Genomic DNA, 16,472 nt, shown 5'->3' with positions numbered 1-16,472 from the left:
TCGATGGAGCATACACACGGTCAAACTTTCAGACAACAAACTCACATCCAACATTTCCTGATGGAAAGTCCAATTGTGTGTACACGGCATTATTCAGAGGATCCAAGAGAGGTCCCTTTGATTATATATTTAGTAAAATTGTAAATAATCCAGACCTGATAGTTAGACTCCTGTGATGTGGTCTAATTAAGCCATTACCAACCATGGAACCCTAGGGTTCTCCAGAGGTTGCTAGGAGTTCTTTGAAAGAAAACAATAACATAAAAGGCAACACGTATTATTTATAAGTATATTCACCCAATTTATCACACACCTATATGGTGTTGTCACAAGCATCAACTGCACACAATAGGGACACCCAAGTAGACAGCCTTAAAAAAAGTGGTTACTCAAGTGACAAAAAGCCGTGGTTTTGGGTCTATATACAAAGTACTATTTTATTAAATTGTTAAATTACAAAAACAAACTGTGCAAAAATTGTCCCCCAGCATTAGTGGAATCTTTGAGCAATTTCTGCCTCTCGGATAAGTAAGCACTGACACTATTGATCTTTTTTTTAGCTATCTGTAAATGGAGATTCTTCTCAGTGACCCCCAATATAAGGAGCATTGTTTCCAGTGACCATTCTGCTAATGCACTATGGGCTGTAGATACAGTAATTTTTAATGGGGGTTGCCGGAGACTGGAAAGTTATTTCAAGGGTTCCTCCGTGTTAAAAAGGTTGAGAAAGGCTGATCTAGATCCAGAATTTCCATAATAGTTAGGATATGTACTCTTGTTGGATCAAGACATAACGCCAGGACTCATAAGTGATCCAGCAGAATCCATCCATAGAAATATGTTCTCCCGAGGGATGAGATGTTTGATTCTATTAATTCGATAATTATGTCTCCATGTCACTTTCCATGGTGAAAAGTCTTTATTTCATCTAGGTGATGGGCAATACCGAGCCTTAGTTACATAGGTGTAGAAAGTTCATTATCTGTGACTTTTATTGGGTTTTCATAAGCATGCTGAACTTGTTCATCATCACTGGATCTGAAATAAATTGTAAAATAATCAGAATATGAAGAACAGGCTCTTTGCTAGATGAAAGATACTCGTCAGTTTAGCAACAAGTCTACGTCATGGTAAAAATGCCACCCTCCAATCCATAAATCACCACCTGCCTATACTAAGTATTTTTTAAACAATCCCCAAGACCTTTATTTGCTAACTGTAGTCCACTGTTATATGATCCTTCACAGTGTCTGCCTGGGGAATGGAGACTGATGATCGGTCTCTGGAGTCCAGTCCTGACCTCTCTCCTTGTGCAGAGTTACTGGTCTGGTCTCTGCCCCTCCTGTAGCTTTCTACAGTCAGCATATAGTGGGGTCCCTCCCATAGCTTAGTTCTTTGTAAAGGCTATGTACCGCACAATGATGAGGTCTCTGCTACTTTCACAAGGTAATGCAAAAGGTGTTTGCAGCACAGTATGTGGACTTGGAGGCCAATGCAGTCTATTTCTCCACTGCAGGTGGTGCAAATCTGCAGCAGCAATGCAGGTGGAAAAGGAAGTCGTGAGGAAACTAGCTCCTCTATGATTTCCTCGGTCACAGAGAGGCAACATCTGATTGGATGTTGGCACCCCATGTGACTTTGGCGTCCATACTGGGTCAGGAAGAGTCTATTTAAGACCCTGGCTCTGGGGTTTGGTGCTCATTTCGCATTTGGCTAGAGTCAGGGACAGTGCTTGGCGTCAGGGAGGGGTCCAGATGAGTAGGGAAAGTAAAGGGACATGACATCCTTCCTGGAAGCCTCCCCACTTGGTTACAGACCAGCCAGGCCACATTCCGCCCAAGATAGGTGCTGCTGGCACCCCTAAGTCCCCATACACACTATTAGATGTTCTGCAGATTTTTGTCTTCGGATTTACCAAAACCATATAATATGAGGCCAACCCTTAAGAGTTTCAATTTGTATGCAATCAGGCAGGCCCTTGCACTACATGGTTTTGGTAAATCTGAAGATAAAAATGCTGCTACTTATCGCTGTATGTCCTGTGAGTGCTCCCAGTCGGTTGTCTTCCCGCCGAGTTTGTTGTGCATTACTGAACTTCAGATTCAATACAGTTCTGGTTTCTGCAACTTGACTGAGCGTTTACTGCAGCTGCATCTACCCACAGAATTATATCCCTTGTGGTTATTAAGGAATATGTTTACATGGAAGTTATTGTGCCGGCAGTTCAGCTTTAACATACAGTAAAGATTTCTACACTTACCTTTTAACATAATGCCCAGCGCTGCCATTGAAAATAGCCCCATCATCAAATTTTCCCATAGCGACTGACTCAAGGTTAGACCTAGAGGAAAACAAAATACACATACGCCATTCAGAACAAAGAGCTGCCATCTGCAGAAGATATCGGATGACAAATGACTTCCCAGTACTTGACAGTGGTTTGAATCAATGTATATTAAAGTGGTTGTACAGCATCATTGGTTGTTATGGTTCAGGCAGCTGCCTGCACCATAGTAACCAATAAAGCTATGTGGCCCATCCATCAGCATCCTTAGCCCTTGTACACACGGTCAGACATTCTGACGGAAAATGTCCGATCGGACCATGTTGTCAGATAATCCGACTGTGTGGGCTCTATCGGACTGTTTCCATCGGAATATCCGACGGACAAAGTTTTAGAGCTGGGCTATAAAACTTTCCGACAACATGATCCGATCGGACTTTGTCCGATTGTGTGTAGAGAATTCCGATCAGACAAAGTGCCATGCATGCTCAGATCAAATTCCTAGACCAAAGCTATTGGCTACTAGCCTGAACGTAGTCCCGTTGTAACGAAATAACATCATCACGTTACGTACGATCGGATTTTCCGACAACTTTGTCCGACCGTGTGTATGCAACACAAGTTTTGGACAAAATCCGTCTGACAAAATCTGATGGATTTTGTTGTCGGAATGTCCGACCGTGTGTACAAGGGCTAAGAACCAGCCCAAATAACACTGCCAGCTCTCCTGTACTAGGCTTGGACCCTATAAGTTCAAATAGGGGGCTCAGTCACCTACTGAGCAGGAGGTCCGGCTGTACTGTCTTATTGCAGACACCGATCCTCTTCTGCCTTCCTCGGCAATGCTGCCAGCTTCTCCCTCCGTCTGCACTGCAAGGGAGTGGTTCTAGCACATGCACTCCTTCCATCTGCTGTCCGGGCACCCCCCTGTGTGCCCCTTTCCTTCACAGTACTACAGGCTTCTCTCCTCCAGCAGCTACTGTGGGCACACAAGGGGATGTCTCAGTATGGAGAGCAGGGGAAGGGGTTGGTAATTATATCATTTATTGGCCCCTTGCTTTCCTGAATGAACACAGAGAGTGATTGTTACCAATCATACCTTTGTCCATTCATCACTGAAGCATAGTAAACTGTGCTGAGGCTGCCAAGTAAGGAACTGATAAATCTATGCCCTCAGTCACTTCTGGCCGGAGGGGGGCTGTCAGGTAGGCTGTATGGGGCCCTGTGATTTCCAACTGCAGCCCTGCCCATGCTGACCCCCCAAAAAGTGCTCCCTGAGACGGTCACCTCACTTTTCCTTATTAGCAGCACACCCCTGGATAAGCATAATAGCCAGATAACTATATTTTTAGGAGAAGGCCAACAATGGCATCCTCTTTTTTTGGGACAGCAGGTTACATCAATGATCTGTGGTCCATGAATTTCTTTTCACCCACCAAGGTGTCCTCTGCCCTCAGTTATTTATTTACGGATGCAGGCCGGCTAGTGAAGACAGATGAGTTATGAGGGTGGAGTGTGCCTGCGTCGGTGTAACCACTTTGCATTGTACATGTACCTTACATTGCGCAATCCTTCTATTCCACTAAGTAAACTATGCATGGCTCACTTAAGCCTTTGTTTTTCTATGTTGCAAGCAATTAGCTGAAAGGAACACTCCTTCCAAACTTCACTGATACTGAATGAATAATATGACACTGACTGCACAAATGTTTGGAAGTGCCTTGAAAAAGTATTTATACCCTGTGAAATTTTCCACATTTTGTCATGTTACAACCAAAAATGTAAATGTATTTTATTGGCATTTTATGTGATAGACCAACACAAAGTGGCACATAATTGTGAAGTGGAAGGAAAACAATAAATTATTTTCAACATTTTTTACAAATATGTGAAAAGTGTGGTGTGTATTTGTATGGTGTCCCCGGAGTCAATACTATGTAGAACCTCCTTTCACTTCAATTACAGCTGCAAGTCTTTTTGGGGATGTCTCTACCAGTTTTGCACATCTAGAGAGGGACATTTTTACCCGTTCCTATTTGCAAAATGGCTCAAACTCTGTCACATTGGATGGAGAGTAGGGATGAGCCAGATGTTCGTCTCGAACACCGGGTGTTTGCTGAACAGCGAAAAATATGTGGTGTTCACAGCAAATTTCAAAGCCGCCGGAACGGCAGAATGGGAAGCTAACATGAAAAATCAAAAGTGATAATTTTAAAGGCTTAAATGCAAGTTATGGTCATAAAAAGTGTTTGGGGACCTGGGTCCTGCCCCAGGGGACATGTATCAATGCAATTTTTTATTTTATTTTTTTAAACGGGAGCAGTGATTTTTTAAATTCTTAAAGTGAAACAATAAATATTAAATATTCCTTTCAATATCGTGCCGGGGGGGTGTCTATAGTATGCCTGTAAAGTGGCGCATTTTTCCCCCATGTTTAGAACAGTATCGCAGAAAAATTACATTTCTAAAAGCAAAAATTGTCATTTAAAACTGATCGCGGCTGTAATGAATTGTCGGGTCACAGCAATATAGATAAAACTCATTAAAAAAAGCGCATGCCCCCCCCCCCGTTCCATTACCAGGCCCTTTGAATCTGGTATGAAAAATTAACCGCATGCCAACCAGCTGCCGCAGTTGTGCTGTGCAAATCGCTGTCATGTTACATCGGTAACATAAACGGCCATGCGAGTGCCCGGCAGTCTCCATCACCACCGGGCTCCCGCGATCGCTCGCGGCACGCGGAGAAACGCGGTTTCCGGTTCTCTGAGCAGGGAACTGTCAGATCGTCTGTCCATACAGTGTATGAACAGCGATCTGTTAGTTTCCCTGCACAGTCTCATCCCCCCTTCAGTTAGAACACAAAATAGGATACACATTAACCCCTCCCATGCCTCCTAGTGTTAACCCCTTCACTGCCAGTGACATTTTTAATCGCACTGATCAATGTATTAATGCCAATGGTCCCAAAAATGTGTCAAAATTGTTCGACGTGTCCGCCATAATGTCGCAGTCACGACAAAAAATAAAAAAAAAATCACTGGTCACCACCATTACTAGTAAAAAAATAAATAAAAAAATAATAAAAATGCCATAAATCTATCCCCTATTTGGTAGACGCTATAACTTGTGCAAAAACCAATCAATAAACACTTATTGCGATTTTTTTTTACCAAAAATATGTAGAAGAATACGCATCAGCCTAAACTGAGAAAAAAAAATGTTTTTTATAGATTTTTGGGGGATATTTATTATAGCAAAAAGTTAAAAAATAATGTGTTTTTTTCAAAATTGTCTGCTTATAGCGCAAAAAATAAAAAACGCAGAGGTGATCAAATACCACCAAAATAAAGCTCTATTTGGGGGGGAAAAAAAAAAGTATGACAATTTTGTTTGTGAGCCATGTCGCATGACCACGCAATTGTCAGTTAAAGCGCCGCAGTGCCGAATCACAAAAAGTGGTCTGGTCTTTGGCCAGCCAAATGGTCCGGGGCTTAAGTGGTTAAGGGGAACCCTGAACCAAAATGAAAAAAAAATTGTGTGGGGGTCCCCCTAGAATCCATACCAGGCCCTTCAGGTCTAATATGGAAATTAAGGGGAAACCTGTGCCAAAAAAAAAAAAAAAAAAATGGCGTAGGTGACCCCCCCCCCCCTCCCCAAAATCCATACCAGACCCTTATCCGAGCATGCAACATGGCAGCCCGCAGGAAAAGAGGGGGGAGGGATAAGAGCGCCCCCCTGAACCGTACCAGGCCACATACCCTCAACGTGGGGAGGGTGCTTTGGGGTCAGACCCCAAAGCACATGGGGACAAGGGCCTCATCCCCACAACCCTTGCCCTGTGGTTGTGGGGGCTTATCGGAAACTGGAAGCCCCTTTAATAAGATCCTGGCCTCCCCCTATGTGAATTGGTAATGGGGTACATTGTACCCCTAACATTTCACAAAAATTGTAAAAAAAGGACAAGAGACAGCTTGGGCAAGCCAAAGGTGTTCTATTAGGTTGAAGTCAGGACTCTGTGCAGGCCAGTCAATTTCCTCTACCCCAAACTCGCTCATCCATGTCTTTATGGACTTTGCTTTGTGCACTGGTCCAAATCATTTGGTGGAGGGGGGATTATGGTGTGGGGTTGTTTTTCTGGACTTGAGCTTGGCCCTTTAGTTCCAGTGAAGGGAAATCTTAAGCCATCAGCATACCAAGACATTTTGGACAATTTCACGAAGGGGGTGGCCCCTTAGTTCCAGTGAAAGGAACTCTTAAGGTGTCAGCATACCAAGACATTTTGGAGAATTTCATGCTCCCAACTTTGTGGAACAGTTTAGGGATGGCCCCTTCCTGTTCCAACATAACTGCGCACCAGTGCACAAATCAAGGCCCATAAAGACATGGATGAGTGAGTTTGGGGTGGAGAAACTTGACTGGCCTGCACAGAGTCCTGATCTCAACCCAATAGAACACCTTTAGGATGAATTAGAGCGGAGACTGCGAGCCAGGCCTTCTCATCTACATCAGTGCCTGACCTCACAAATGCGCTAATCTGGAAGAATGTTCAAACATTCCCATAGACACACTCCTAAACCTTGTGGACAGCCTTCTCAGAAGAGCTGAAGCTGTTATAGCTGCAAAGGGTGGGCCAACTCAATATTAAACCCTACAGACTAAGACGCCATTAAAATTTGTGTGCGTGTCCCAATACTTTTGACAATATAGTGTATGTGTATTTCATTTGTGCACGAAACTGTTTTTGTTTTTAAAGCTGAAATTAAGACAAAACAACTTACTTTGATCTTTTGTTCCAAAATATGTTGGCCACGTAGAAGATGAGGACAAGGAAGAGGAAGACTGTCACTGCTATGAGGCCGTTGCCCCACTGAGGAATCTTCCTCACCTCTTTATTTCCTCCTGTAAAGCAACCATTTACAGGCTGTTAAGGTATTACTGGCAATAATGAAAACAGGTTGTGAAAACACTCTCTGATTTTCATCCTGGCTGTAATTTTCCGCACCTGGCTGCCCCACTAGGATCCAGCAGGTTACTGTTATCCTAATATAGATGTTGTAATATAATTTTTTTGAAGGACTAGTACACTTTTCCCCTGTGCCCCCACCCCTCTCCTAAAATAACCTTTCTTTCGCTGCAACTGAGCAGGTGATCCCAATGCAAAGATGCTTTGACCACATTTTAGCAGCCCACAGGTGTGAGATGACAGCTTTGCAGCAAGTCAGAAGGTGAGAGGCTGTAGCAGGGGCTGATCTGTGTCAAACATTTGAGAACACAGCCAAGAACTGCACAGGTGCCAGGAATTACTCAATTGTGTCATCTGCGAGCCTGCACAATCCAGGTGGTAGATAACGTCCTTCTGGAGAGGAAAGCAGATGACATTGTCAGTGGGAGCTCTGTGAACTATAAGAGGTAATAAAAACCTGACCTATTACATTTAAGCTGGCCATACACTCTAAGATTTTTTTTTTCCATTCAGCCTTTAGGCAGTCCAGGGACAGTAGGGTCGGGGAAGAAAAGGGGTAGATGATGATGGACCACATCCAGCCAGGAAATGAGGGGATACTGTCTGACTGCAGTTTCTAATGCACATAGTGACGCTCACAGTGTGCAGTCAAATCATAAATCTGAATTATTCCTCAATAGGCACAAAAAAAAAAATATATACATTCACATTGTGTGCACCTAAAATCTTTAGAAAACCCAGATATGACTTTGTAGAGGTAGCAGTGACAGCATTTCTGTGCTTTAGTGTACATAGCCTGTGCAGGGGGCAGAGCTGTGGAGAAAGGGGGACGGGATTCTGCACACTCCATAAAATAGACACTGGAACTTTAAATCAGTGGTGGGCAAATCACTTCTTATGGTGGGTTTAAAAGAGACACAACCCAACCCCCCTCCCCCAAATTCAGTGAATATTCATTATCAGAGATAACAGATTGGCATGGTACAAGAGATGGTCAGAGACTTCAGACATGAGACAGGAGATGTTCAGACTGCAGACATGATATAGGTGATGGTCAGAGACGGCAGACATGACACAGTAGACTTTCCCCAAGATGACGTCACTTTATGACGAAACGCGTCAGATGGGTACGTGTTGACGTCACCACGCTGTTCGTAACCCAGAGGACAGACGCTTGTTGTTAGCCGGCTGGCTCTTTATCCATGCGAAATTAAAACCTATGTAAGTGCAATGCTTTTTTTTTATCTAATAAAGAGAGACAGTATTACACTATGGCCAGTTTTTCTTTCTGGGTCCTCTTCTGAATGAGACGTGAATGGTCTCCACAGCGTTTGCTAAGTGTGTGAGACTTTGCACAGCGATCCATCCTGTGGCCAACACTCCATACGAGCATCTGTGCAAGTACAAGGCCTTGGCTGGGCTATAGCCACACATCTGTTTTGCTTGCTTTCTGGTAAGCACGTTTTTCTTAATAAGGTGGCAGTGCACTTAATTGATGTGAATCACTGTGGTGACATAGATGGTCAGAGACTGCAGACGTGAGACGGTCAGAGACTGCAGACACGAGACGGGAGATGGTCAGAGATGGCAGACATGAAACGGGAGATGGTCAGAGATGGGAGATGGCCAGAGATGGGAGATGGTCAGAGACTGCACACATGAGACGGCAGATGGTCAGAGAGGGCAGACATGAGACGGCAGATGGTCAGAGAGGGCAGACATGAGACGGCAGATGGTCAGAGAGGGCAGACATGAGACGGCAGATGGTCAGAGAGGGCAGACATGAGACGGCAGATGGTCAGAGAGGGCAGACATGAGACGGCAGATGGTCAGAGAGGGCAGACATGAGACGGCAGATGGTCAGAGAGGGCAGACATGAGACGGCAGATGGTCAGAGAGGGCAGACATGAGACGGCAGATGGTCAGAGAGGGCAGACATGAGACGGGAGATGGTCAGAGAGGGCAGACATGAGACGGGAGATGGTCAGAGAGGGCAGACATGAGACGGGAGATGGTCAGAGAGGGCAGACATGAGACGGGAGATGGTCAGAGAGGGCAGACATGAGACGGGAGATGGTCAGAGAGGGCAGACATGAGATGGTCAGAGAGGGCAGACATGAGACGGGAGATGGTCAGAGAGGGCAGACATGAGACGGGAGATGGTCAGAGAGGGCAGACATGAGACGGGAGATGGTCAGAGAGGGCAGACATGAGACGGGAGATGGTCAGAGAGGGCAGACATGAGACGGGAGATGGTCAGAGAGGGCAGACATGAGACGGGAGATGGTCAGAGAGGGCAGACATGAGACGGCAGATGGTCAGAGAGGGCAGACATGAGACGGCAGATGGTCAGAGAGGGCAGACATGAGACGGCAGATGGTCAGAGAGGGCAGACATGAGACGGCAGATGGTCAGAGAGGGCAGACATGAGACGGGAGATGGTCAGAGAGGGCAGACATGAGACGGGAGATGGTCAGAGAGGGCAGACATGAGATGGTCAGAGAGGGCAGACATGAGACGGGAGATGGTCAGAGAGGGCAGACATGAGACGGGAGATGGTCAGAGAGGGCAGACATGAGACATGAGATGGTCAGAGAGGGCAGACATGAGACGGGAGATGGTCAGAGAGGGCAGACATGAGACGGGAGATGGTCAGAGAGGGCAGACATGAGACGGGAGATGGTCAGAGAGGGCAGACATGAGACGGGAGATGGTCAGAGAGGGCAGACATGAGACGGGAGATGGTCAGAGAGGGCAGACATGAGACGGGAGATGGTCAGAGAGGGCAGACATGAGACGGGAGATGGTCAGAGAGGGCAGACATGAGACGGGAGATGGTCAGAGAGGGCAGACATGAGACGGGAGATGGTCAGAGAGGGCAGACATGAGACGGGAGATGGTCAGAGAGGGCAGACATGAGACGGGAGATGGTCAGAGAGGGCAGACATGAGACGGGAGATGGTCAGAGACGGCAGACATGAGACGGGAGATGGTCAGAGATGATCAGAGACGGCAGACATGAGACGGCAGACATGAGACGGCAGACATGAGACGGCAGACATGAGACGGCAGACATGAGACGGCAGACATGAGACGCGAGATGGTCAGAGACGCGGGATGGTCAGAGACGGCAGACATGAGACCATCAGAGACGGTAGATGGTCAGAGACTGATCACACGGCCGGCACTGGAGGGAGTCTTCAGCAGTATTTTCTCCAAGAAAACGATGTATAATCAGCCCTTTTATTATTCTATATATATCCATCCAAGCAAACAAAATAAAAAATTTATAAAAAAACTCAACATGAGTGTACATCCACATCCAACTGCTTTGGCAAACAATAAGGAACAATGATGCCTTTGTCTGCCTTGTTACACAACTGATTCTGTTTACTAGAGACTCCCGTACTAAATGTCCTGTAGAATTTTTTTCACATTTCTTTACAAGATCAGTTTCCAACTGAATCCTCTCCGAATACTCCTAGTTCAGGAAGATAGGTCGCAGGAATCTCTTATTGGCCACAAACGGAACGTTGGGATTTCAGAGCCCAGAGTATTTTCGTCTAAGCTGGCTATACACATATTGAATTTTGGCCAATTCCGGTTGAATGGGAAATTTGAAATTTGAGTCATGGTTGGCTCTGTGGGCACTCAATTCAATTGAAATCTGAAGGAGTCGGTGGAAAATGGTCAGCTGAACAATGACTTCATCTCATAGGACATCAGACTGAGTGAATGGGCATGGGTAAAAAAGTTCCGCACCAAAAACTTTTCTGCTCTCTCTTTGCAAGGAAAGGAGAAGTAGAAAGAAAGAGTGCTGTAAGTCCAGTAAAGTGGTCACACAAAAGCCAACACGTTTCAGAGGCTCAACACTCCATCAGGGCTTATATGCCAATAACAAACAGTAAGAAGATTGGACAACAAGTTCTAACTAAAAATATACATTTATGCTTATTCCAGATGCCACCTCTTACACGGTTTCTGCGCTCAGAGTCCCTCTACATCTCTGTGGGTAGATTCACACCAGATGTGGTGGGATTGTGTTGGTTGGCTATTCCAGCGCAGTCCCACCGCATGGACAAGGCAAAATGCCCTGTCTCCTTTGTACCCATTTCACACCACTTCATTACGATGGTGTGCATGCAGCTCTGGTCTCACTCAGTTTTCACTGCACAACAGATGCTGCGCTGCAATGCAAGGTCTGGTGTGAACCAGCCCTTTGGGTTTGTTCACATGGGTTTGCCTGGTGGGTGGTAAAAGAAGGGGGTTTTACTGCCCACCCACCCAAAGAAGGGCATGCAGCCACTCAGGGATGTACACATGGCCTGGCCAAAATCAAACAGCATGTGGCATGCGTCTCATTTAAGTGTGTAAGGTTGTGCCAAAACCGCATAAAATGGTTGTCCAGCATTTAAAACAGTGATATGAGCATTATGTGTCACCAAAAATTGCACCCCCACCCCAAAAAAAAAACAAAGAGCTAATCTGCATGCTTACCCCCAAGCATAAATTCCCCCTCATTCCAATATAAATCTGCATCCTACTGAAATCCCCTTCCCAGCGCAAATCTTTGCCCAACCCCCCAGCTCACATTTTCTCATTTCCCATATGCCCCCAGCACAAATCAAAACTGCCCCACCCTCTTAGTACAAATCCTCTATGCCTTAAATTTCCCTTCTGAGCATAAATTCCCTCCCCCTCTCCAATTCCCCTTCCTAGCACATATCACCCCCCAAATTGAATTTTTTGTTTGGTAGCCTTTGAAGTGCTATATCCTTCCCGGTGTCTCCTCCCTAAATTTCCCTTCCTAGCACAAATACCCCCCCAAAGAAAAAATAATCCCCCCCCCAGCACAATTCCCCTCCCCCTACCATTTTATCTTTTCTAGCATAATTCCCCCATCCCAACACAAACCTCTTCAAATCACCACTCCTAGCACACTTCCCAAAATTTCCCTTCCTAGGACAATTTATATCCCCTGCCACCCCCACAAATTCTCCATCCCATTACAAATGCCCTCTGCCCAACGTCCTTGCAGTGCCCCCAACCAACCTCACATGATACTACAGTACCCAGGGCAGCTGCCCCTCCTGCCCACCCCTTGTCCGTGCCCTGGGTCCAGTGCTCCACCAACATACTACCTACTATCCATCGCAAGGAAAGGAGGTAAAGATATACTTTGTGATGGCAGCAGCTTCTTATTTGTAAATTATTTTTTTCTTAATTATTGGTTCCTCTCCCTCAAGATTTTTTTTCAGAATTTGGTTAGATAAAGTTTAGCACAAAATTATTCAAAATGACAAAATTATTTAGTACAAGAAATCAGCTGTTAAAAAGATAAAACAGACAAGTTATAGTCTAACGAAAGTCACATAATAAACTTTGCAGCTGTAATTAAACCGAAAAATAATAGTTGCCTATTATATACCTAAATAGGACTTACCTGACTGGCAGGAAACGTGCCCCAGGGAGAGCAGGAGGAGAAAGGCGAGCTTTGGGGACAGCATGGTCTTCCAGAGTGTACCGTCTCCTATGTGGATAGGGAAATTAGAATCACATCAATACAGAACTCGAAAACCAGGAAGAATTCCAGAGCAGTTAATGGTAAACCTGTCTGCAATTTGGAAACACCTCTTACCTCTTGGCTTTTGGGAGGGGCCTGGCACCCGTGTCTATAGAGAATTTAGCCCTGATGACAGGTAAAAGGAAATAAAGGGCTGGATTAAGACTAAACCAGCTGGGACAATTGAGGACACAACCTTATTAGTTGAAGCTTCCATTTCTACAGTCAGGTTACGTAAAACATAAAAGATGTGTGTCCTTTTTTTTAAATATTTTTATTATGTGTTCTGCAGCTGGGGTTATTAGACCCTGCACTGGTGATCTAAAACATTGCTCAGCACATCTGCACATCAACAACCTTCATGCTCCCCAGTTGGGGTTGATGATGAAAATGTTGTCTTTGCTGCAACAAAATCCCCAACAGCATTGTCAGTCCTGTACAGTCCATCTCTGCTGAAGTACAGGACATCTCCTCATCCTCATAACATAAGGGGGAAGGTGTTTTGTAGTCCAGCAGAGGAGCAGGGCTGAGAATGTTGTTTGATTTGTAAGAAGGAAAAGCAGCAATCGCCCTGGCCCCCTGACCGAAGGTGCTTCCCTTCAATATAAAATAATATAAAAAAAATGATATAAAATAATAAAAAATATAAAATAAAATAAATTACTTTTATTAAATTTATCTTGGGTCATAATATTTTGCTGACCATCAACTGTAAATGTTTTTACTCTGGATTGGTACAGTGCCTTGAGAAAGTATTCATACTTCACTGAAATTTTCCACATTTTGTCATGTTACAACCAAAAACTTAAATGTATTTTCTTGGGATGTTTATGTTGTAGACCACGGGTGCTCAACCTTTTGATGAGTGAGGGAAATCGAAGCGACTTGGTAACCGGTCGCGGACCAAAATAAGTGTAATGGGCAGATGACAGGTCTGTATCTACGCTGCATATGCAGAACGGATATGGACACAGCCCTCCAATTCAATCTGACGGAATGGGACGGTTCCCCTTCTGTTTTTTTTTTTTTTTTTAGCTTATCGGATTGAAGGTAAGAGGTGAATAAAGGGTCTGATTGGGTCCTAAGGCTGCTTTCACACTGATGCGCCATGCGCACCTGTGGCTTTCCTGCAGGTTAGATGCCACTTTGCCATAGACTTCTATTATATCCTAATGCTATAGTGCACTTTCTGAAAAGCACCCCAAACCCACAGGTTACAACAGAAGTCTATGGCTCAGTGCAGGTAATCCGCAGGTGCAGGATTAGTTTAACAGCAGCCTTGTAACCACTGAAGAGCAGATATGCCCATATATACACTGATTTCAGTAACAAACACACCTTTAATAACAGTCTTCCATTCAGTTTTCCCCGGCTTTTGCTGTCCCAGGCAGAGTGCCTTTGGTATCGATTGTGACAGGAGCTGGCGCTATACAGGAAGCATCAGCCTATATGGCTCTGCTTTGCAGCTTTTTACTTTCTCTACCGTCAGCTTCATTCACAACACTGATGCTCTGGGATGTAGACATGTGCAGAGTCAAATATTTCGTTTCGGAATTTCGTTTTCGTCCGAAAACTTAATTTATTTAGTTACTCCCGAAATTCGTTTTTATTTATTTCGTTTTTCGTTCAAAAATTGCATTCGTCCGAAAATCTACATGAATTACAGTCGAATCTGTCTTTGAAGGCTTATGGTGTCTGTCGAATGTATAAAGAAGATTAGACGATTAGACGGAGCTAGTATATAGCATACTTTAGAACCCTATTAAAGTCTATGGGACTCCAACGTTCAAAATCTAAAGTGCTAATTTTAAAGATTAATTTGCAAGTTACTGTCCTAAAAAGTGTTTGGGGACCCAGGTCCTGCCCCAGGGGACATGTATCAATGCTAAAAAAAAGTTTTAAAGATTAAAGTGAAACAATAAAAGTGTAATATTCCTTTAAATTTCGTAGGGGGGGGAGGGGGTGTCTATAGTATGCCTGTGAAGGGGCTCATGTTTCTGGTGCTTAGAACTGTCCCTGCACAAAGTGTCATTTATGCAGGAAAAAAAGTCCTTTAAAATCACTCGCAGCTATTATGAATTGTCGGCTCCGTAATACAGAGAACACTCATTGAAAGTCATTGATAAAAAAATAAATAAATAAATAAAAAAGCGTGGGGGTCCCCCAAATTCAATTACCAGGCCCTTCAGGTCTGGTATGGATATTAAGGGGAACCCTGCCTCAAATTTAAGAAAAAAAATGACGTGGGGTTCCCCCTAAATATCCATAACCAGACCCTTCAGGTCTGGTATGGATATTAAGGGGAACCCCGTGTCAAATTTAAAAAAAAATCCTTTAAAAAATATCCTAGCACGCAACCTGGCAGGCCGCAGGAAAAGAGGGGGGACGAGAAAGCGGCCCCCCTCCCTCCTGAACCGTAGCAGGCCACATGCCCTCAACATTGGGAGGATGCTTTGGGGGTCTGTGACCCCTCAAAGCACCTTGTCCCCATGTTGATGAGGACAAGGGCCTCATCCCCACAACCCTGGCCGGTGGTTGTGAGGGTCTGCGGGCGGGGGGCTTATCAGAATCTGGAAGCCCCCTTTAACAAGGAGACCCCCAGATCCCGGCCCCCCCCCCGTTTGAAATGGTAAGGGGGTACAAAAATACCCCTACCATTTCACAAAGAAAGTGTAAAAAATAGTTAAATAAGAAAAACGCACTTTTGAAAAATTCCTTTATTAAAAATAAAAAAAAATTAAAAAAAGATCAGCGGTGCTAATCCACTCTTGCTATCCAGCGACGGACGATCATCTCTCCGGGGTCCAGCGATGGCTCATCTGAATCAGCGCAGCATCCTTCTTCTGTCTCCATGGAGGAAACACTGCAGGGATTCCGGCGGCCTAACGTTTCTTATATACGGAGGGTGGGGCCTCCCGTCACCTGACCCCGCCCCCTCTGACGCAAGGGGAAACCCGGGGTTCCCCGTGACGTATGGGTGACCCGCCCCCCTCTGATGTAACGGAAACCTGCCTGTGTTACATCAGAGGGGTGCGGGGTCACCCATACGTCACAGGGAACCCCGGGTTTCCCCTTGCGTCAGAGGGAGACGGGGTCAGGTGACGGGTGGCCCTGCCCTCCGTATATAAGAAACGTCAGGCCTCCGGAATCCCTGCAGTGTCTCCTCCGTGTAGACAGAAGAAGGATGGATTCGCTGCGCTGATTCAGATCAGCCATCGCTGGAGAGATGATCGTCCGTCGCTGGATAGCAAGAGTGGATTACCACCGCTGGAATCTTTTTTTAATTTATTTTTTTATTTTTAATAAAGGAATTTTTCAAAAGTGTGTTTGTCTTATTTAACTATTTTTTACACTTTCTTTGTGAAATGGTAGGGGTACTTTTGTACCCCCTTACCATTTCAAACAGGGGGGGCCGGGATCTGGGGGTCCCCTTGTTAAAGGGGGCTTCCAGATTCTGATAAGCCCCCCGCCCGCAGACCCCCACAACCACCATCCAGGGTTGTGGGGATGAGGCCCTTGTCCTCAACATGGGGACAAGGTGCTTTGAGGGGTCACAGACCTCCAAAGCATCCTCCCAATGTTGAGGGCATGTGGCCTGCTACGGTTCAGGAGGGAGGGGGGGCCGCTCTCTCATCCCCCCCTCTTTTCCTGCGGCCTGCCAG

The 16,472-nt window shown here is 45.3% G+C and overlaps 1 protein-coding gene across 1 annotated transcript; it reads right to left on the bottom strand.

Annotated features, from left to right (window-relative positions):
- Positions 1–277: 277 nt before the first annotated feature.
- Positions 278–12,856, bottom strand: PDZK1IP1 (PDZK1 interacting protein 1). Its single transcript, XM_077450298.1, has 4 exons — positions 12,691–12,856; positions 7,063–7,183; positions 2,261–2,341; positions 278–1,038 (listed from the first exon to the last, which is right to left on the bottom strand). The coding sequence occupies exons 1-4, from the start codon at positions 12,752–12,754 to the stop codon at positions 957–959; spliced, it is 348 nt and encodes a 115-aa protein (XP_077306424.1). The 5' UTR covers positions 12,755–12,856; the 3' UTR covers positions 278–956.
- Between the last annotated feature and the right edge of the window lie 3,616 nt (positions 12,857–16,472).

The sequence above is a fragment of the Lithobates pipiens genome, unplaced genomic scaffold (assembly GCF_037356315.1).
Source record: "Lithobates pipiens isolate NorthernLeopardFrog02 unplaced genomic scaffold, aLitPip1_a1.2 Scaffold_23, whole genome shotgun sequence".
Lineage (NCBI taxonomy): Eukaryota > Metazoa > Chordata > Amphibia > Anura > Ranidae > Lithobates > Lithobates pipiens.
This window is presented reverse-complemented; position numbering and strand designations above follow the sequence as displayed.